Source organism: Bison bison, unplaced genomic scaffold (genome assembly GCF_000754665.1).
Source record: "Bison bison bison isolate TAMUID 2011002044 unplaced genomic scaffold, Bison_UMD1.0 scf7180017864279, whole genome shotgun sequence".
Taxonomy (NCBI): Eukaryota; Metazoa; Chordata; class Mammalia; order Artiodactyla; family Bovidae; genus Bison; species Bison bison.
Window position 1 is genome coordinate 4,518,080 of NW_011494851.1, and position 23,667 is coordinate 4,541,746.

Below are 23,667 nucleotides of genomic sequence, written 5' to 3' on the forward strand. Positions count from 1 at the left end.
TCCCCATACCCTCCCTCTGGGTCGTCCCAGTGCACCAGCCCCAAGCATCCAGTACCGTGCATCGAACCTGGACTGGTGACTCGTTTCATACATGATATTATACATGTTTCAATGCTATTCTCCCAAATCTCCCCACCCTCTCCCTCTCCCACAGAGTCCATAAGACTGATCTATACATCGGTGTCTCTTTTGCTGTCTCGTACACCGGGTTATTGTTACCATCTTTCTAAATTCCATATATATGTGTTAGTATACTGTATTGGTGTTTTTCTTTCTGGCTTACTTCACTCTATATAATAGGTTCCAGTTTTATCCATCTCATTAGAACTGATTCAAATGTATTCTTTTTAATGGCTGAGTAATACTCCATTGTGTATATGTACCACTGCTTTCTTATCCATTCATCTGCTGATGGACATCTAGGTTGCTTCCATGTCCTGGCTATTATAAACAGTGCTGCGATGAACATTGGGGTACACATGTCTCTTTCCCTTCTGGTTTCCTCAGTGTGTATGCCCAGCAGTGGGATTGCTGGATCATAAGGCAGTTCTATTTCCAGTTTTTTAAGGATTCTCCACACTGTTCTCCATGGTGGCTGTACTAGTTTGCATTCCCACCAACAGTGTAAGAGAGTTCCCTTTTCTCCACACCCTCTCCAGCATTTATTGCTTGTAGACTTTTGGATTGCAGCCATTCTGACTGGTGTGAAATGGTACCTCATAGTGGTTTTGATTTGCATTTCTCTGATAATGAGTGATGTTGAGCATCTTTTCATGTGTTTGTTAGCCATCTGTATGTCTTCTTTGGAGAAATGTCTATTTAGTTCTTTGGCCCATTTTTTGATTGGGTCATTTATTTTTCTGGAGTTGAGCTGTAGGAGTTGCTTGTATATTTTTGAGATTAGTTAACAATACACTTTTTTAAAAAGAGGTTTTATTCAGGAACAGATTAAAAAATAGTTGCTTGAAATCATATTTATAAATTTATCATAATTCCATCATGTAGAGTTTCTCCATTAATATGGTGCCACATCAGTAGAGTCTAATGCTTACTCTCCCAATTTCCCCTAAAAATAAATGTGAAGGTAATAATAATAAAAATAATATCTACTAGTTATGATCCAGACCCTGTACATAGTGTTACATACACTTGCCCTAATTTTAATAACTCTGTTATTATCTCTCTATGTTATTAGATGTTATTATCCTCAGACTGAAAATGAAAAATTTGAGTCTATGGTATTACTCAAAGGCAAAAGGAACAAAATCACCAAAAATTAAGGAAAGGTAAGAAAAAAGTATATACATTTTGGAGGTAATTTTCAGTAACTGCAGTATTCAGTGGGTTGGTTTAAAAAACAACTTCTTGGACTGCCCAACCTATTTCTTTGAACCAGAACTCTGTGGAGAGCGCTAACAATTCTGACAAAGCCACTGATATTGTGATTTTCCACACCAGAAGTAAAGCTGTAATTCACCAGTCCCTCGCCAAACAGAAGCTCTAGTTTGAACCTTCCAGTCATGACCCATTAACTCTTTTCTCTATGTATGCATTCAGAAGCCACAATGCCTGCACACCGTCTTATCTAGGAACACAGGAAAGATGAAACGTTCTATGAAAATGTGGTTATTTCGTGCAATGGTCTGAATGTGTACTCCCCATAGTTGAAATCTCTAACCCTTAAAGGTGGTGGTATTAGTAGGTACAGCCTTCCAGAGGTGCTTAAGTCATGAGAGTGGAGCTCTCATGAATGGGTCAGTACCTTATAAAATAGTCTGCAGAGGAATCTCTAGCCCCTTCCACCACTTGACTGAACAGCAAGAATCTATGAGTAGGAAGTGGGCCCTCACCTCACAACAATCTTGGACTTCTAGCCTCCGGAACTATTAGCAATATATTTCTGCTGTTTATATACTACCCAGTCTGTGGTAGGTGTTTTTTTATAGTGCTGTGATTGGACTTATGAAAAGGAATTTAAACAGAGAATGACAGAGAACTGGCACCAGTGAATGCTGGAGCTGATGGTGCCCTAAAGTGGGTGGTTGATGTAGTTTTCATATACTCTGTTTTTAAAATCTGAATTTAATCCTGCATCTAACTGTATGGCATGGCTAAGATCCTCTAAATCAGATGATATATAAACTTAGAAGACAGACATATCACTGAAAATCTTCCTCAGAAATTTTCAGAACTTGTGCTTGGTATCAGCAAAGATAGTCAAGAAAACATGACCTTAATAAAACAAAGGTAGCCAAACATAAGGGGAAAATATACTCTGATAAGAGTACACACAACAAAAGATCTGTATGTCAATCAAGAAAATTCAAGAAATCACAGAAATGTCATAACAGATAATAAATCCACACAGAAGAAGAGAAAATGTGACATCAGGCAATTGAGGTAAGTGGTTGTCAGGAGTATAGATCAGATGAGATCTTTCATAATGCACTGAAACTGAACTGGAACTGGAAATAATGATTGTCATAGAGTTCAGTAAATGGACATTCAGATAATAAATCATTTGTGTTCCTGAGGAAGAAAAAAAAAACCAAACCAATTAAAACAGAGTCAATCATCAAATTTATAAAGGAAGAATATTTTTCCAGGATGAGAAAAAACAGTGTACAAGTTGAAAATCTCATAGTGTCCCAGACAAGGTTCAGTGTCAAATACACATCTAGATCTCTTGACAAAAAAAAAAAAAAAAATGTTATAGGATAAAGATTTCCTACCTTCTTCCAGGAACCAAAAAGATAGCCTAAAAGAATAAAAATCACACCAGCCTTAGACTTCTGCTCTATAACAAAACACTAGAAGAAGGTGGAATGATATGTATATAGTTATTTGAGAAAATTTATGACCCAAGAATCCTATAATACATAAAGATAAAGGCAATGGAAAAGAGATTCTGATATATGCAATTTCTCAAAAATACACCATCTATGTAGTTGTCTTATTGAAAAATAACTTAAAGATACAGTTTAGCAAGCAAAAGGGTGAATTTAAATCAAGACTCAAGAAAGGGAAATAGTAAAAGTATAACAAAAGACTTTGATCCTGAAGCTGAAGTTCCGACACTTTGGCCACCTAACATGAAGAGCTGACTCACTGGAAAAGACCCTGATGCTGGGAAAGATTGAAGGCAAAAGGAGAAGAGAGCATCAGAGGATGAGATGGTTAGATAGCATCACTGACCCAATAGACACGAATCTGAGCAAAGTCTGGGAGATAGTGAAGGACAAAGAAGCCTAGCATATTTCTGTCCTTTGGGTCACAAAGAATCAGACATGGTTTAGTGACTGAACAACAATCAAGCAAGAGACTTTAGTGATGGATAAATGACTGTGACTGTTGGGATAAAATGGAACATGTTGTTTTGAAAAAGATTAGTAATAGAGTATGTAAAGTTTGTGCTGGTGCTCAGTCATGTCTGACTCTTTGCAACCTCATGGACTGTAGCCCTCCAGCTCCTCTGTCCATTGGATTGTCCAGGCAAGAATACTGGAATGGTTTGCCATTTCCTCCTCAAGGGGATCTTCCTGACCCAGGGATCGAGCCTGTATCTCCTGTGTTTTCTGCATTGGCACATGGATTCTTTACCTCCGAGTCACCTAGAAAGTCCATGTAAAGATTAGTGATAAGTAAAATGTGAAATTGGTCTTCCCAGGTGGCTCTAGTGGTAAAGAATCCACCTGCCAATGCAACAGACATAGAGATGCAAGTTTCATCCCTGGGTAGGGAAGATTTCCTGGGGAAGGGCATGTTAACCCATGCCAGTATTCTTGTCTGGAGAATCCCATGGACAGAGGAACCTGGAGAGCTATGGGCCATAAGGTCACAAAGAGTTGAACACGACTAATGGAACTTAGCACATATGCATGCAAGATGTTAGAAATATAGCTACATATGTTATGTATGTAATATCAAGAATACTATATAATTTTTTACCACATTCTGTAAGTCAAAACACTAAAAATTGTATTTGGTGTAAATGTATAAATTTCAATGTCTTAAAATGTCAACAGTAATAAAACATAATAAAAAGATTAAGTGGTTTACAACAGAAAAAACAACTCAGTATTACTGTTATGATCATTTTGAAATACAGATATCAAATAATTATACATTGTACGTTCAAAACTAATACAATGTTATATCAATTATACCTCATAAAAGAATGTGGTAAATTCTACTTGCAACTCTCTGGGCTTTTATTATTTATCTTTGCTATGAAATAGACAGTTAATCATGGGCTTTGGAACTTACGACTGTTGAGAAAATTCCTCATCTTTTTGTTGTCGATAGCTGAAATAAACAAAACATGAATTAGTTGGTGGAAGTGTATGTTCCTATTTTCATGTGATTTTGTTCAAATGGTTACTATAAAATGCCTATTGCCCAAAGAATCCATATAAGATATTTTTTGTAACCAAGAAATATATAAATAACCCTCTACTCTGATTTGGTTCAAAATGTATAATTTTACTCTAAAAAGGTAGCATTTTGTCTTCTGATTTTCACTAAGAAACCAAAAAACAGAAGTTAGGAAATGAGGAGAGAATGATTAGGATAAATGTCCATGGCTGATTTCTGTGGGACCTCCAATAAAACTAAGGGAAACAACCTCTATTCCCATCACAACTGGTGTTCGCTGTAGCAGTTGGACTAGCCTATGTGTGTTAGGCATATGCCTGGAAGCCAGGTTGATAGGCATCCCAGGTCCCTCACAGACCAATTCCCAGGCCTTTGACTACAAAGAGTGGGAACTTGATCATTGCAGGTTGATGGCTTCTCTCACTGAGGATGACTCTCACAGCGAACACGGTGGAAGTCAGCAGGTACTGGAGGCATGAAGGTCCCTTGTATACAGCCAGCCCCCTATCTCTCCCTCCACTTTATATCTCCCTTCTGTGACACCTTTTCCCCTTCAAACTTATTTTAGTGTTCCTTTATAGTCAGTTTCGTTTGATTGGGGTGGTTTGGTATTTGTTTTATTTGTTAGAAAGTAGGAAAGTACATCATATTTTCCACAATAATACTGACATTTTCATAAGGGGAATGTGAGCCCCAAATCCTATTAGAAGTCTCCTGGACATTTTACTTCTCTTTATTTAGTGTGAGCTTTGTATTGCAGAAGAAAATGTATGTGGTAGAATTTTGGTTATCAAGGATGGTCATAGAATATCATTTAATATTAAAAGTCAGTATACATGTATATATATATAATATACATGTAGTAAATGTATATTTATTTATAAATATAATAATAAAAAGTCAGTATACATGACCAGGAAGGCTGAAAAATGATTTTTAAAATTGTAAAATAAGAAACTCTACAATTTTAATTTATGGTGGATATTTTACTTTAGCTTACATAATCATGTGTTAGGCACAATTACATTACCAGGAATTGAGATTTAGTTTGACATTGCCATTTACAGAGTGCTGGAAAATGCCATGTTTTTCTTTGGAATATAATTGATTTAAAAATAAAGGTGGATACCATATTCTTAATCATTTCTAATTACTCTATGAAGAAGTTATCACTGTTGTGTATGGGGATTCTATCAAAATGTATTTAAAGGATTTTCCTGGTTTTCTAACAACAGAGAAATTAGACAATCTGTTTTTTAAATTCATAGTTGTTGGGAGGGGAAAAGATTCAAGATTTAAAGGACAAGTCTTATTTTTTGGTGTTAAATCAGAAGCAACCACATTTGGAAATACTTAATTAGAAACAATGAACAGAGTTGGAATGCCTAATGCCTGTGAGACATATGCTAGAGTTCAGGGGGAGGAATAAGAAAATAAAAAGACACAGTCCCTGATCTTGGCACTTATAGTCTTATTTGAAATACATTATTTTACTTTCTCTAATTTTGTGTTGGTACAGAAAAACAGAAATGTCTCTCAGTTTGGATTCCCACTGGCTGTGAGGCAGTTTTAGTTTTACTTTCATAACCTTTTGAGCTCCATTTTTTTTCTGCTTTTGGGGGAAAATGAAATGACAGCTTTTCTGAGTTTGTATTGTGAAGAATCTGTGAGGAGATGACTAAAATTGTTTTAAATTGGAAATAAGCTAGAGAGAATCTCTTTATGGTTCATGTTAATGCTTCTTCCAACAGGCTTCAACCTTCATAAAGATTCTGTTTCTTTGATACTATGGAAGCTAACCCCCAGAACTGGCCTCTGGGAGTCAGGATACCTGTGCTTTAATACCGCCCCTGCCCCACCCCCTCGCCGCCAACGCTTGCAGGTCCCATGTTTGACACCTTCCCTGAGTCTGTGAAGTGAAGTGAAGTCACTCAGTGGTGTCCGACTCTTTGCGACCCCATAGACGGTAGCCTACCAGGCTCCTCCATCTGGTGCAATTAATGCCTACCCTTTCATGCTTTTGAAAAGATCCAACATGAAAATTCACATACGGGGTGAATTAAAAATCCATAGTGATGCCCAAGTTAAATATGAAAAAAATCATAAAACTAGACTTTACCTCATAGCGAATTTTTATTTTAGTTTTAATCCACACTGACATACATTCACCAAGGGTGAATTCTTGAAATGAGAGAATACATTGACCTGAATTCTTATGAAAAGTACAAAGAGGATTGTGAAGGGAGGGAACCACAAAGATGGTAAAAGCACTTACGTGTGAGTGTAAATGATGGTTTGTATATAGTCAAAGGCATCGGTTCTCTCTTCAGACTTTGATATAGAATCCTTTCAATTTTTTTCCTGACTTGCTCAGCACTATCAGTAGATGGGAATCGAAACACAAGCACCATATGAATGTTCATACCATTTTGATCTGGACTAAAGAGGAAAAAGCAGATAGAGGTAATCATAATAAAGTCAGTTCTCTAACCAGGAACTATTTTTACACGTTATGATTCACACTAGATTTAAAGAAACATAGTGAGTGGCATGTGTGCATATCAGATTTTTAAATGATCTCTAGGAATACCGGCTAAGATAAATAGCTGGAAAAAACATTATTCTTGCCTCTAACTTAGCTCACCATCTAGCTGTGAGATAATTTTAGTTTCATAACCTTTTTGAACTTCAAAAAGAGGAGGTTGTGGGAGGAGGAGAGGTTCGCGAAATCATGCTTTACACGTGCACTTAGGTGATTTGCTTTTTAAGGGATTCTGAACCAAGTTGTAACCAAGGTCATTATTCCTCAGTTGTGGTGTGGCAAAGACAATGCTTTGTATTCACCAAACCCTTCTTCTAAGCTTTGCCTTCTAAGCAAGAGCTAAATTTCATTTCCTCGCCTTCCTTGCACTTTATTGAAACTCTCTAGTGAATCCTGGACAGTGAAATGTGGGAAGAAATGATGTACCTGCTCCCAGACCTGGCCCTGGAAGACTTCCTGTACCATCCTCCATGCTTTCACTCTTCCCTTATTTGCCACCCAGAGATTCAGTGGGCAAGTCCATTCTACAATCCCAATCATTCCTACATCCACTTACGCCACGTCTGTTTGGACTGTACCATGGAAATTAAATAGATCTTTATTGTGTTGAGCCATTGGTATTTTGGGGCTTGGTAGTCAGTTAATATGAGTTTGAAACATGGATGATTAAAGAAAGCAATTATAAAAGGAGATCATTTGATAAGTTCAAATATAAAAATTTACAATAATGTGTAGAGGTCTAGAAACCCTCTAGTTATATTTTGAGAACAAATTTAGTTGGACATATACAAAAAATGAAGGAAGAAAGGAGAGTAGAAAGGGGAAAAGGGATAGAAAAGACATGGGCTCTTGACCATATGTATATTTACCATCAAGAAATGAAGTAAATAAGTACTACAAATATATATGTGTATTTACATATATATGTATATGCATGTTATCACATGTGTATATATATCTATATATATAGATATATATGTTGTTTAGCTACTAAGTTGTGTCTGACCCTTTGCAATCCCATGGTCTGTAGCCTGCCAGGTTCCTCTGTTCATGGGATTTTCCAGGCAAGAATACTGGAGTAGTTTGCCATTTCCTTCTTCAAGGGATCTTCTGACTCAGGGATCACATCTGAGTGTCCTGCCTTGCAGGTGGATTCTTTATCACTGCATCACCTCTGAAGCTCATGTGTATAAATATGTATGTGTGTAAACTGATTGATATCCACAATAAAAATTTTAAAATTTCATCAATTTTTATCAAAATTGATAAAAAACAAGATATATTATTCCAGTAAATGCCAACCCTTTTGGACTTTCTATTAAAATATATTCAGGATAAATTCCAGTTACTTATTTTAGTCTCTGATAATGCATATCTTAATTTATATATGTTGCCTTTTATCAGAACAGAGTGAAAAGGCATCTGAAATAAAATAATGCAGGAGCATTCGAGGAAAAACCTTATTGAAGAGAAAATCATAGTCTGATTTTTGGGTAGGCAGAACTGTGGTGTTGGAGAAGACTCTTGAGAGTCCCTTGGACTGCAAGGATATCCAACCAGTCCATTCTGAAGGAGATCAGCCCTGGGATTTCTTTGGAGGGAATGATGCTGAAGCTGAAACTCCAGTACTTTGGCCATCTCATGCGAAGAGTTGACTCATTGGAAAAGACTCTGATGCTGGGAGGGATTGGGGGTAGGAGGAGAAGGGGACAACAGAAGATGAGATGGCTGGATGGCATCACTGACTCAATGGATGTGAGTCTGAGTGAACTCCGGGAGTTGGTGATGGACAAGGAGGCCTGGCGTGCTGTGATTCATGGGGTCGCGAAGAGTCGGACACGACTGAGCGACTGAACTGAACTGAAAGTGAGGATATTCAAAAGGGGCTGGCCTTTATGGGCTAAGTCACTTCAGTGGTGTCCAACTCTTTGAGACTCTAGGACTACAGCCCACCAGGCTTCTCTGTCCATGGGATTCTCCAGGCAAGAATACCAGAGGGAGTTGCCATGCCCTCCAACCCAGGAATCAAAACCATGTCTCCTGCATCTCTTTCATTGGCAGGCAGATTTTTTACCACTGCCGCCACCTGGGAAGCCCCAAGCCAAGTTTACATACCTTAATTTGATAACATGAGATTTGATAAACCGACCCTCTCCAGAATGTTGAAATATCCTAGACATCTGAATAGAAAAAAATTTAAAGTGTTAATCCTAAGAAAGTGTTACTCCTCATCTTATCTAGAGACTTATGGAAAAGGTAAGGATGCCAGTTTATTCCCAGACTTGTGAACTGGCTATCTGCAGTGGTAAGACTTCAACCAAGTTCTAATCCTTGTAAAACTGAACAATCTTATCATAATAGTTTGATTCTGCTCTAAAATGATGTAACAGAGTTGTATATGTTGTAGAGTTGTGTTGAGGATTAAAAGAAACAATGTATACCACATGTCACACATTGCCTGATATACTAAACACTATTCATAATGTTCATTTTGATTGTCAAATAAACTATTGGTGCTATTTTTCAAGGCAGCAATCCTCACTTTTAAGAAAACCTACCATATATTTGTCTCATTCTCCAATATGGCATTCTAGTCTACTATTGATATCAATTTGCTCATTTCTCACATGAATATCCCTTATGAGAGCATTTGACATAATATGTATCAACACCTGTCTTGTAACTCTGATACCCTCACACACAATCATCTCTTTGGCAGGTCTATATTTCATCACATTTCATACTGTCAGCATTTTATTACTTGGCTTTTCTAGTCTGAACCACTGAAGGATTTTGGATATTCCATGAAATTATCTCCTAAAGGTACTTGATTCCCAAGGTACCCTGCCTTCCAGTATTGAGGCACTGCCTGAAAAGATTAAAAAAAAAAAACACCAGAGTGAAAGTCAAAATTCAGAAATTGCAGGTCCATGGAAGTTTACGTAGGGCCCAGTTCCATGGTAAATCATGCCCCCCTTGGGAAGAGGGAATATTGGTTCCCTTGCCCAATAGATTCTTCCTTTTCCTTGATTCCTCTAAATTAATAACAGTGCTCAGTAGATTTTACCTTGTTAAATATTCAATCTCCCTCTCTTCCTTCCATCCCACTGCTGTGGTCTAAAATCAGCTCATTCGAAACTTGTGTTCAGGTTTTTGCAGTGGTCCTCTCACTGGCACATTTATGTGGTTCAACTCTGTCTTTCCTCCCCTACTTGTTACCCAACATGCCAGCAGCCAGGATGATATCCCTAAAGCGCAAGTCTGAGTATATTACACTCCTGCTTGAAACCCAGTGTCTCTTAGTATGAGCTCCACAATCTTAACCCTTCATGGGTCTTGTTGTTATTGCTGTTTAGTCACTCAATTGTATCTGACTCTTTGAGAACCCATGGACTGCAGCATGCCAGGCTTCTCTGTTCTTCATTATCTCCCAGAGTTTACTCAGACTCATGTCCACTGAGTCGGTGATACCACCCAACCATCTCATCCTCTGTCGTCCCCTTCACCTTCTGCCTTCAATCTTTCCTAGTATCAGGGTCTTCTCTAATGAGTCAGTTCTTCACATCAGGTGGCCAAAGTATTGGAGCTTCAGCTTCAGCATCAGTCCTTCCAATTAATATTCAAGGTTAATTTTCTTTAGGATGGACTGGTTTGATCTCCTTGCAGTCCAAGGGACTCTCAAGAGTCTTCTCCAGCACTACAGTTCAAAAGTATCAATTCTTTGGCCCTCAGCCATCTTTATGGTCCAACTCTCACATCTGTATATAACTACTGGAAAAACCATAGTTTTGATTATATGGACTTTTGTGAGCAAAGTGATGTCTCTGCTTTTCAATACAGTGTCTAGGTTTGTTATAGCTTTTCTTCCAAGGAGCAAGCACATTCTAGTTTTACGGATGCAGTCACCATCCACAGTGCTTTTTGGGGCCCAAGAAAATAAAGACTGTCACTGTTTCCATTTTTTTCTCCATCTGATTGCCAGAAGGTTGTGGGACTGCATGCCATGATCTTACTTTTTTGAATGTTGAATTTTAAACCAGCTTTCTAATTACCCTCTTTTATCCTCATCAAGAAATTCTTTAGTTCTTCTTTGCATGCTGCCGTTAGAGTGGTATTATCTGCATATCACAGGCCTTTTTTAATCCTACCCCTATTATCTTCTCTATTACCTGTTCTTTCCTAATCTCAATGGCCTGGTTCACACCTTTACACTTTTGCACATTCATTTCCCTCTTCCTTCAGTATACTTTTTTTTTCAGGTAAGTTTCTTCAATGACAATTATGGTGTTCTCCAGTGACAACTAACTTGTCTTTGACTTGCCTTCCTCAAACAAAATTAAATTCTCCTTTTCATGGCAAATAGATGGAGAAACAGTGGAAACAGTGGCAGACTTTATTTATTTATTTTTTTGGCTCCAAAATCACTGCAGATGGTGACTGCAGCCATGAAATTAAAAGACGCTTACTCCTTGGAAGGAAAGTTATGAGCAATCTCAACTGCATATTAAAAAGCAGAGATATTACTTTGCCAACAAAGGTCCATCTAGTCAAGGCTACAGTTTTTCCAGTAGTCATGTATGGATGTGAAAGTTGGACTATAAGGAAAGCTGAGTGCTGAAGAATTGATGCTTTTGAACTGTGGTGTTGGAGAAGGCTCTTGAGAGTCCCTTGGACTGCAAGGAGATCCAATCAGTCCATCCTAAAAGAGATCAGTCCTGAATGTTCATTGGGAAGACTGATGTTGAAGCTGAAACTCCAATACTTTGGCCACCTCTTGCAAAGAGTTGACTCATTGGAAAAGACCCTGATGCTGGGAAAGATTGAGGGCAGGAGGAGAAGGGGATGACAGAGGATGAGATGGTTGGATGGCATCATCGACTCAATGGGCATGAGTTTGGGTAAACTCTGGGAGTTGGTGATGGACAGGGAGGCCTGGCATTGCTGCAGTCCATGGGGTTGCAAAGAGTTGGACATGACTGAGTGACTGAACTGAACTGAACTGAACTGAAGCCACCCCAGCATCTTGCACATGATTCTATTGTAGCAATTATCACACTGGTTTACAATTGTCTTTCCCACTCTGGACTGTATGTTTAGTGTTTGACACAATGCCTGGTCCACAGTAAATGCTCAATGTATGTTTGATGGATTCAATAAATGAATGAATAAATGAGAAAATGAATGAAAGATCCAGAATACCATAAAGGAGATAAGATAATAACATGGTTGTTTTTGCTTTTTCTGAAAATCATGTTGCCAAGGGTAAGTAGAACTCTATGGGAATCTAAAAGCAAGGCAGAAGCCAGGAGACCCCAGTAGTGACTCCCACCCCCTTCATAAGTGGTCATTCCAGGGGTTTGGGACAGTTCTGATTTATGTCACTTATGATTCAATAATCTTTTCAGAACACATTTCATTTTCAGTTCTCAAGGAACAAGGAGAAAATGTGATGTTAAGATCTCCGCATGTGTGTAGGCATGCTCACATGTTTGACTCTTTTGTGATCTTATGGATCATAGCCTTTGCTCGTCTGTCCATGGACTTCCCCAGGCAAGAATACTGGAGTAAGTAGCCATTCCCTTCTTCAGAGGATCTTCCCAACCCAGGGATCAAACCCACATCTCCTGTATCCTGCTTTGGCAGGCAGATTCTTTACCACTGAGTCATCTGGGAAAACCTTAAGATCTTTAGCACTTTAATATAAATGGCTTCTGAAATTCTGAACTGTGTGCATAATGGCACTGTAGGAAAGGACGAGGATTCTGTCATATCAGAGTATAAGAAATTACTAAGAATCTATTTGAACTAAATTGTTATATTAATAAGACCATGGTCCCTTGAGGAGTCGACCTCTATTTAAAAAATGAGTAGCTTCTGGTATAGTACACTATTGGTGTAACCACTAATAATAGCTTACATGTATTAAGTCCATACTACGTGGTAGGCATTGGACCAACTCCTTAGTCAACTTCATACAGCCTTGAGGGGAGTATTTTCTTTATTCTCATCAGTCCCATTTTATAGGTGAAAAAACTGAAGCTCAAGACACTTAATTGTCTAACTTGGCATTAGAAGTGGTTGTTCTGCCATGTGAACCCAGGATATCTGTCTCAAGATCTTGTATTCTTAAGCTTTAAGTAACATTGACAACCCTGAGTTACTTATATGCCTGATGACAGATTTTCAGGTTGGTGGGGGTAGAGGTTTGGGGGCAGGAAGCCCTTAAAGAAGTCCTCAAAGCAACTTTTATTTCCTGAATCTAAACCTAGTAAAAGATAATCTCCTAGAAATTTGCTTTTTTTCTGCTTCTAGTTTAACAGGGCTACGGGAACCACTTTTTTCTGAACACCTAATCATTGTTGTAACCAATTTCTGGAGAAGTTAAATCTATGTTTATATTTATCTACTGGAAGCTCAGTATATATAAGTAAATGTTATATTTAGTCCAAATTACAAAAAATTAATTATATCCTTTTTTTAAATGGTCTAAACTTAAGAATGGTTTGGCTTGGAAACTAACAGAGATCATTCTGTTCATTCTGTCATCTTTGAGATTGCATCCAAGTGCTGCATTTCAGACTCTTTTGTTGACTGTGATGGCTACTCCATTTCTTCTAAGGGATTCTTGCCCACAGTAGTATATATGATGGTCATCTGAGTTAAATTCACCCATTCTAGTCCATTTTAGTTCCCTGATTCCTAAAATGTCGACGTTCACTCTGGCCATCTCCTGTTTGACCACTTCCAATGTGCTTTGATTCATGGACCTAACATTTCAGGTTCCTATGCAAGATAGCTCTTTATAACATCGCACCTCACATGCATCACAAGTCACATCCACAACTGAATGATTTCTGTTCATTTCCAAGGCAAACCATACAATATCAGGGTAATCTAAGTCTATGCCCAGGCCAATAATGCTGCAGAAGCTGAAGTTGAACAGTTCTATGAAGACCTACAAGACCTTTTAGAACTAACACCCAAAAAAGATATCATTTTCATTATAGGGGACTGGAATGCAAAAGTGGGAAGTCAAGAAACACCTGGAGTAACAGACAAATTTGGCCTTGGAGTACAAAATGAAGCAGATCAAAGACTAACAGAGTTTTGCCAAGAGAACACACTGGTCATAGCAAACACCCTCTTCCAATAACACAAGAGAAGACCCTACACATGGACATCACCAGATGGTCAATACTGAAATCAAACTGATTATGTTCTTTGCAGTCAAAGATGTAAAAGCTCTATACAGTCAGCAAAAACAAGACCAGGAGATGACTTTGGCTCAGATCATGAACTCCTTATTTCCAAATTTAGACTTTAATTGAAGAAAGTAGGGAAAACCACTAGACCATTCATGTATGACCTAAATCAAATCCTTTACAGTTATACAATGGAAATGGGAAATAGATTTAAGGGACTAGATCTGATTGACAGAGTACCTAGTGAACTATGGACAGAGGTTCGTGACATTGTACAGGAGACAGGGATCAAGACCATCCCTAAGAAAAAGAAATGGAAAAAGCAAAATGGCTCTCTGAAGAGGCCTTACAAAAAGCTGTGAAAAGAAGAGAAGCAAAAAACAAAGGAGAAAAGGAAAGATATACCCATTTGAATTCAGAGTTCCAAAGAATAGCAAGGAGAGATAAGAAAGCCTTCCTCAGTGATCAGTGCAAAGAAATAGAGGAAAGCAATAGAATGGGAAAGACTAGAGATCTCTTCAAGAAAATTAGAGATACCAAGGGAACATTTCATGCAAAGATGGGCACAATAAAGGATAGAAATGGTATGGACCTAACAGAAGCAGAAGATATTAAGAAGAGGTGGCAAGAATACACAGAAGAACTGTGCAAAAAAGATATTCATGACCCAGATAATCACAATGGTCTGATCACTCACCTAGAGCCAGACATCCTGGGATGTGAAGTTAAATGGGCCTTAGGAGACATCACTATGAAAAAAGCTAGTGGAGGCAATGGAATTCTTGTTGAGCTAGCTAAAATCCTAAAAGATGATGCACTGAAAGTGCTGTACTCAATATGCCAGCAAATTTGGAAAACTCAGCAGTGGTCACAAGACTGGAAAGGTCAGTGTGCATTCCAATCCCAAAGAAAGGCAATGCCAAAGAACGTTCAAACTACTACACAATTGCACTCATCTCACACACTAATTAAGTAATGCTCAAAATTCTCCAAGCCAAGCTTCAACAATATGTAAACCGTGAACTTCCAGATGTTCAGGCTAGTTTCAGAAAAGGCAAAGGAACCAGAGATCAAATTGCCAACATCCGCTGGATCATCAAAAAAGCAAAGGAGTTCCAGAAAAACATCTACTTCTGCTTTATTGACTATACCAAAGCCTTTGACTGTGTGGATCACAATAAACTGTGGAAAGTTCTGAAAGAGATGGGCATACCCTACCACATGGCCTGCCTCTTGAGAAATCTGTATGCAGGTCAGGAAACAACAGTTAGAACTGGACATGGAACAACAGACTGGTTCCAAATAGGAAAAGGAGTACATCAAGGCTGTATATTGTCACCCTGCTTATTTAACTTATATGCAGAATACATCATGAGAAACGCTGAGCTGGAGGAAGCACAAGCTGGAAGCAAGATTGCTGGGAAAAATACCAATAATCTCAGATATGCAGATGACACCACCCTTATGGCAGAAAGTGAAGAAGAACTAAAGAGCCTCTTGATGAAAGTGAAAGAGGAGAGTGCAAAAGTTGGCTTAAAGCTCAACATTTAGAAAACTAAGATCATGGCATCCGGTCCCATCACTTCATGGGAAATAGATGGGGAAACAGTGGAAACAGTGTCTGACTTTGTTTTGGGGGGGCTCCAAAATCACTGCAGATAATGATTGAAACCATGGAATTAAAAGATGCTTATTCCTTGGAGGTTAAAGCATCTGCCTGCAATGCAGGAGACCTGGGTTTGATCCCTGGGTTGGGAAGATCCCCTGGAGAAGGAAATGGCAACCCACTCCAGTATTTTTGCCTGGAGAATCCCATGGACAGAGGAGCCTGATGGGCTACAGTCCACGGGGTCGCAGAGTCGGACATCACTTAGTGACTTCACTTTACTTTACTTTACTCCTTGGAAGTAAAGTTATGACCAACCTAGACTGCATATTAAAAAGCAGAGACATTACTTTGCCAACAAAGGTCCATCTAATCAAGGCTACAGTTTTTCCTGTAGTCATGTATGGATGTGAGAGTTGGACTATAAAGAAAGCTGAGCACCAAAGAATTGATGCTTTTGAAATGTGGTGTTGGAGAAGACTCTTGAGAGTCCCTTGGACTGCAAGGAGATCCAACCAGTCCATCCTAAAAGAGGTCAGTTCTGAGTGTTCATTGGAAGGACTGATGTTGAAACTGAAACTCAAATACTTTGGCCACCTGATACGAAGAGCTGACTCATTGGAAAAGACCCTGATCCTTGAAAAGATTGAAGGCAGGACGGAGAAGGGTGTGACAGAGGATGAGATGGTTGGATGGCATCACCGACTCAATGGGCATGAGTTTGGGTAAACTCTGGGCATTGGCGATGGACAGGGAGGCTTGTTGAGCTGCAGTCCATTTGGTCGCAGAGTGGACACTACTGAGGGACTGAACTGGACTGAACTGAAACCTAGGAACAGATTACTAGAGGGTACTTCATTTTAAACAAGATAATGACTAAGCCCATTTGTTGTGGTTCAGTCACTAAGTCATATCCAACTCTTTGCTACCCCATGGAGTACAGTAGCCCAGGCTTCCCTCTCCTTTACTGTCTTCAGCAGATTGCTCAAATTCATGTCCATTGAGTTGATGATGTTATCTCACCATCTCATCCTCTGTTGCCCCCTTCTCCTCCTGCCCTTAATCTGGTAAAATGAAAATAAAACATTTTCCTTAAAATCAGACACAAACTGTTGTCCTTGATGTGACTCCAGGATCAAAATTAAAATAGCATAATTGAAAAAATATGTGTGGCTCTGACTAAAAGTACACCCAGAGCTTGTGTCTTCCCTCTGGGAACTACATGCAGATTAGGTCTTTATGGAAGATTAGTAGTTACTGGTGAGAACTAGGAAATCCCTTTCTGGGTCCACCCATGAAAGTAATCAGACAAGTTCTGCAGATACCCTGCTTCTTTCAGGGGAAAAGCTACCAGCAGAGGACAAACACGCACACACGCACACACACACACACACACACACACACCCCAACCAAACAAAAAAACACTCCCCTCCCAAACCACACTAGACTGCTTTCCTCTCCAAGGAAGCTTTCTGCTAGCTCAAAGAGATGTTTACTTCCTCTGAACCCCTAAAATACTGATTGTTTGAGTCACATATTTGACTATTATATTTTGCAATGTGGCAGCTCTAGTATTATCATTTCAATCTTGTAAACTCTTATATGTCATATCATTTGCTACATAAATTTTCTTTTTCTATTATTATCCATGTCTAAACTTCCACATACAAACAATATTATACACTCCAAATAAGGAAGTAACTGTACTATGTAGACCTTGGCATTTTTCATTAGCTCACACAAAGGAGGTACACAATAACATTTTCATAAATTCATTGTTTCTCCAGCTATGGTTAATCTTAATCAGTGTCACAAAGAAAAAAAAATGCTGACTTTTGCAGTGCTTCAAGACTCTTTCCTTATATCCCATTGTTTCCTTTTTTTTTTTTTTTCTCATTAATCTGTTCATTCAGAACAATTGGCTAGAGTATCCTATATTTCAGGTACTGTGACAATACTGGATAAAGAGTAGGAATAAAAAGCTGTGGTCCCTGGGCTCATAGAATAGAGAGATAGCCAGTAATAAATAAATAGTTAAATACAAAGGCAGGAATTTGCTGGTGGTCCAGAGGTTAGAACTCCATACTCTCACTGCTAAGGGCTTATGTTCAATCTTCATCAGAGAATTAAAATGCCACAAGCTGTGGAGTGGCCCCCACCAAAAGGTAACTAAAACAGTAAGGTAATACAGGATAATGGCTGAGGGTCTATAATTACTTCCAGAAAGGTAACATGATACATGAAGGATACATGAAGGATCAGAAGGATCAGAAGAAGTAAGCAACAGGAAGAGTAGAATCAGGGGGCAGTTCCAGATAGAAGGAAAAAAATGTGTAGGTAATCTCAAAGAATTGATGCTTTTGAACAGTGGTGTTGGAGAAGACTTTTGAGAATCCAACAAGGAGATCCAACTAGTCTATCCTAGAGGAAATCAGTCCTGAATATTCATTGGAAGGACTGATGTTGAAGCTGAAACTCCAATACTTTGGCCATCTGATATGAAGAACTGACTCATTTGAAAAGACCTTGATGCTGGGAATGACTGAAGGCAGGAGGAAGGGCATGACAGAGGATGAGATAGTTGGATGACATCACTGACTCAATGGACATGAGTCTGAGTAAGCTCTGGGAGTTGGTGATGAACAGGGAATCCTGGCATACTGCAGTCCATGGGGTCACAAAGAGCTGGACATGACTGAGTGATTGAACTGAACTGAATCTCAAAGAAGACCATTATGGTCAGAGAATAGTGAGCAAGGAGGAGAATGTAAGAGTTGGAGAAATAGTCAGAACCTCTGGGTACTAGATGCCAGCAGCTTTCCTCCTCCCAGTGTGACAACAAAAAAAATGTCTCCAAGATTGCAAAATATCTTAGGGAAACATAAGTGCCCATAATTGGAAATCACTGGACCAGACTGTGGATCAAGGCAACTCAACCACAAAGGGAGTCTCTCTGCTCTAAAAGCCCCAGGAGAGACTCAGCACTTGGAAATAATACATGCAAAAAAGAAGACAGAGTTAAAAGAGGTTATAAAAGCTTGTCACATTTGTATACACTGGTAAAAACCAGTTTTAAAGAATGCACTTTGAAAAGATATCCATTAACAGTGACCAAAAACAAATAAACCCCATATACACATAAAACCAAACAACAACAAAACAGTCATTTAGGATTAAATTTAACTGAGATATACCAGACACTTAAGAAAATTATTTTAAAGCTCTATTGAAATACAGCAAATAAGTATAAATAAATGGTGTCAATTATTTCTCTAGATTTCTAGATTTGGAGCACACTAATCAAAACCCCAATATGAGGGGATGTGAGTGTGTGTGTGTGTGTGTTTACAGGTATATGAAATAAAAAGGACAAGAAAAACTACAGTGTACCTGAAGGAGATGATGATAAATCCAGGTATATGGGTTGAATGTTGGCCCCCTAAAGATATATTTGACTCTGGGAACATGTAAATGTGCCCTGACTTGGCAAAGAGTCTTTGCAGATGTAATTAAGGATATCAAGATGAGACCATTGTGTAGACATCATCCAGGAACACTTTGAATCCAATGATAAGTATTCTTTTCAGAGTAGAGAAACGAAGAAACCCAGAGAAGGCCAGGTGAAAATGGAGACAGAGATCAAGTTCATGTAGTCACATGACAAGGAATGCCTGAGGCTACCAGAAGTTGGAAGAGGCAAAGAGGAACTCTTCTCTAGAGACTTCCAAGGCTGCTGACATCTGGATTTTAAGATTTCTGGTCTCCATAACTGTGAGGGAATAAATTTCTGTTGTTTCAAGTCATTAGTTTTTTGTAATTTGCTACAGCAGTCCTAGGAAATTAATACAATATGTATCAACACATTGTCAAACTGTAGAGGTTAAAGTATCATGGTACTGACCCAGTGAAAAACAAGCTGATGGATGGAACAGATTAGAGATCCCAGCAACATTCCATATCATATATGGAAACTTGAATTGTGGTGGAAATGACATGGCAGATCAACCAGGAAAGGACAGACTATTCAATTAGTGGTGCTAAAACAATTGTTTGTTCACACAGGGGGAAAGAACAAAATTAAATCCCTAAATCAACCATACTACCACTGCTATTAGTCATGCAATAGCTGAGACAGGGAAGCAAACTAGGTGTTCATTGATGAATAAATGAATAAAGAAGAAGTGGCATATATGCAATGGTATATTATTCAGACATGAACAAGAATGAAATCTTGCCATTTTTGACAATTTACTGACGGACCTTGAAGGCTTTATGCTAAATGAAGTAGGTCAGACAGAGGAAGATAAATACCATATGATCTCACTGATATAGAATCTAAACAAACAAGCAAAAAACACAAATTCATATCTAGAGAACAGATTGGTGGTTGCCAGGAGTGAGAGATGAGAGTTAGGTAAAATGGGCTGAGGTGGTCAAAAGGTTCAAACTTCCAGTTATAAAATAAATAAGTTATTTGGGATATAATGTATAACATGGTGACTATATCTACTAAGACTTCATTGTATATTTGAAAGTTGCTAAGAGAGTAAATCTTAAAAGTTCTCATCATAAGAAGAAAAATTACTACTACCTGTAGTGTTGCAAGTTAACTATACTTATGGTGGCGGTCCTTCTCAGTTTATACAAATATCAACAATGATATTGTACATCTGAAACTAACATAATGTTATATATCAATTATATTTCAATTAAAAATAAAAAATCTAAATAAAGCCACCTACCAATAAAATTAAAAAAGAACTGTGGCAACAAAACTGTAAAAACACTGTCCTATTTAAATGCAAAACTCTATTTAAATAGGTACGACAAATAAACCAGTGTTTGTTTTCAACATTTAGAATGGAACTACATATAATTGAGCTATATAAGAATAAATAGCCAAATAAAATGCAAATACTTTCCTATGTTGTTAACAATTAAGAGAAAGGAGAGTACAATTAAGAGTGGGAGTGCTAAAGTCCTCCTCCTTTAATTAAGAGAGAGTCTGTTTGACATATGGTAATGTATACGTTTCAATGCTATTCTCTCAAATCATCCCACCCTGTCCTTCTCCCAGTGTGTCCAAAAGTCTGTTCTTTATGTCTGTGTCTCCTTTGCTGCCCTGAACATAGGATCACTGGTACTATCTTTCTAGATTCCATATATATGAGTTAATATATGATATTTATCTTTCTATTTCTGACTTACTTCACTAAGTATAATAGGCTTTAGGTTCATCCACTACATTAGAACTGACTCAAATGTGCTCCTTTTTATAGCTGGGTAATATTCCATGGTGTATATGTACTACAAGTTCCTTATCCATTCATCTGCCAGAAGGATGGGGTAGGTGGGGAGTTTTGAGGGGGATTCAGGATGGAGGGTCACATGTATGCCAATGGCAGATTCATGTTGATGTATGGCAGAAGCCATCACAATATTGTAATGTAATTATCTTCTAATTTAAATAAATAAGGAAATAAAAAAGAAAGGTAGTGTCTATAGCTAATCATAAAAACCATACTAATTAAGTCCCCTTTCTATAGACCCCTTACTTCCTTAGAATAACTCTCATGACTTTAAATTATACTCTAGTCTAACGCTGTGGGTTTTGCTAAAGAAATCTATAGTCTCCAAAGACATGTTTTTTATTAAACAAAAATAGACTCTTTTATTTGACTTTCTGCTATAACAGGCAAGGATTTTGCTTACCTGATATACTTTAAAAAATTAGAAATGCCTTGATAATTGCCTAGGTTTTCAAGGAAAGCCAAAATAATTGAGGGACACAACTAAATTTGAGGTTCATAAGAATCATAGGCACACAGTCTTGTATGTGACCCTTCATGTGTTTCAAAAGCAAAATCACAAAATGATGAGGCAAAGCATCACAATCCTATATTCTTATGTTGAAGGAAAAGTTTAAGGAAAATGAACCAAGAAAGAAAATTAACAGTTTAAAAACTGATCTTTTTTTTAAACATAGAAATTTAAATTCAAACATAACTTAAACTGAGAATACCTGTTTCAACCAACAATTTCCTCAGATGTTAATTAGTTGCCTACTCTAATCTACATATGTTTAATGGCATATGACATTACTCTAAATATTTTACATACATTAAGTTATTTAATCTTCACAACCATATGACCTAGTATATTATCCTCATTTTATGGAAGAAGAAACTGAGCCATGGAGCAATTATGTTCCTATAACAATCACATTCAATGTCAGGCAGAGAAACATTCATAAACTTTCAAAATTTCTATTGGGCTTACCATTCTCTCAATCTGATGACTCCTTTCTATAAATTGTTTTGAGGTTCTTATTCCATAACATTCTCTATATTTTATATTTGTAGCTTTAAAAGAGGCAAGATAGTAGAATGACTTATCATCTGAAAGGTAAAAATAAACAAAAGATCCATGCTTAGACGTGATCAATTGCTTGTCCCCTTCCCCTATGAAATAGATTTACAACAACACAGCTTATTTCTTCTTAGCATTATACAATTAGTCATAGTCATTTTTAAAAATATTGTGTAATTTTTATCATCGCATCCAACTAAAATAGAGTGTACTTTCAGAACACCCATTTATAGTGTCTATGCATATAAAATTTTTCACACAATTAGATACACAACATACACACAACATCCACAACAATGAAAATTCAAACACTGAAAACAATTGCTGACATTCATATAATAAAAATTACCGTTTTCCTTAAAGAATTGTAATATAGGTATATTATAACTAACTGCATTATGAAGCTATATCGAATGGGGCGATCACTTTTTTCTATGCTACTGACAAGCTTACTTAAATACAAACCAGTATTTTAAATTTGCATTTTCTTTTTGCTCATGCAGGCATCAATTCTCTGTAATGGACTCCTAACAAACCACTGTAGCTTCTGTTGTCAAGGGCAAAACAGTTGTTATATCTAACATCATGTTTCTTTTGGTCTTTTTCAAAAATCATCTTGATTTCTTAGCAGACTTAATCATATTCCTTGAAAGTTTGTCTTTGGCTTTATGAAGCCATCTTCTGGTTTTCCCCCTTGCTCTTACTTTGGAGAACTCTCTAGTTCTGTCCTTTGTTGTTGCTGTGTAGTTGCCAAGTCGTGTCCGACTCTTTTGCAGCTCAGCAGACTGCAGCCCTCCAGTCTCCTCTGTCCGTGGGGTTATCCAGGCAAGAATACTGGAGTGGGTTACCATTTCCTTCTTCAAGGGATCTTCCTGACCCAGGGATTGAACCCATGTCTCCTGCATTGGCAGGCAGATTTTTTACCACTGAGCCACCAGGGAAGCCCACTTCTATCCTTAACCAGGGTCATTTACCTCTTTTTAGATTCAAACCTTGCTTCATATCCTCCGTTTTCTATTTTCTTAACAACTTACTTGTCTATACATTCACCCAAAATATGGCTTAATTCTCATTTGTAATATCCCATTTTTCAGTCTTAAGATCTATGAATGCAACTTATTAATATCTTCTGAATCCCTTATCCTATCCAGAAGAGTTATATCTTTAATTCAGATCCTCATCAACCACCCAGCTAATGTCTATCCAAAACAAAATGACCTTTCTATTAAAAAAGTACTCTGTCTAGATTCTCTATCTTAAATTCTGTCATTACAATCTACTTCATGACCCAGACTGGAATTTTTAAAGTAAACTTTGATTTCTTCCTATTAATCAACAGATTCTGAAAATTTTATCTCCTAAATTTTAAAACTTCATCATCTTTTCACAAACTCTATTGTCATTAGTGCTGTAGTTCATTTCCTCATCATTTATTGTCTGGAAAATGTAACAACTTTCTAACTAGTACCCTGCCTCATGTTCTGTTTTCCTCAGTTCTATTCCCCACATAGCAGCAGAAAAATCTTTTTAAATTGCAAATTTGACAATATCACTTCTCCAATTAAAACACCTTC

At 37.7% G+C, this 23,667-nt stretch overlaps 1 protein-coding gene across 1 annotated transcript in view; it reads right to left on the reverse strand.

Annotated features, from left to right (window-relative positions):
* Window positions 1-23,667, reverse strand: part of LOC104995186 (transmembrane protease serine 11F-like) — a 115,961-nt gene that overhangs the window by 14,165 nt on the left and 78,129 nt on the right. Inside the window, exons 3-6 of the mRNA XM_010848912.1 lie at window positions 22,004-22,122; window positions 9,032-9,096; window positions 6,650-6,813; window positions 4,267-4,305 (exon numbers count right to left, since the gene is read on the reverse strand). Of these exons, the coding sequence (XP_010847214.1) occupies window positions 4,267-4,305; window positions 6,650-6,813; window positions 9,032-9,096; window positions 22,004-22,122 (387 nt within the window). The remainder of the gene's footprint in view (window positions 1-4,266; window positions 4,306-6,649; window positions 6,814-9,031; window positions 9,097-22,003; window positions 22,123-23,667) is intronic.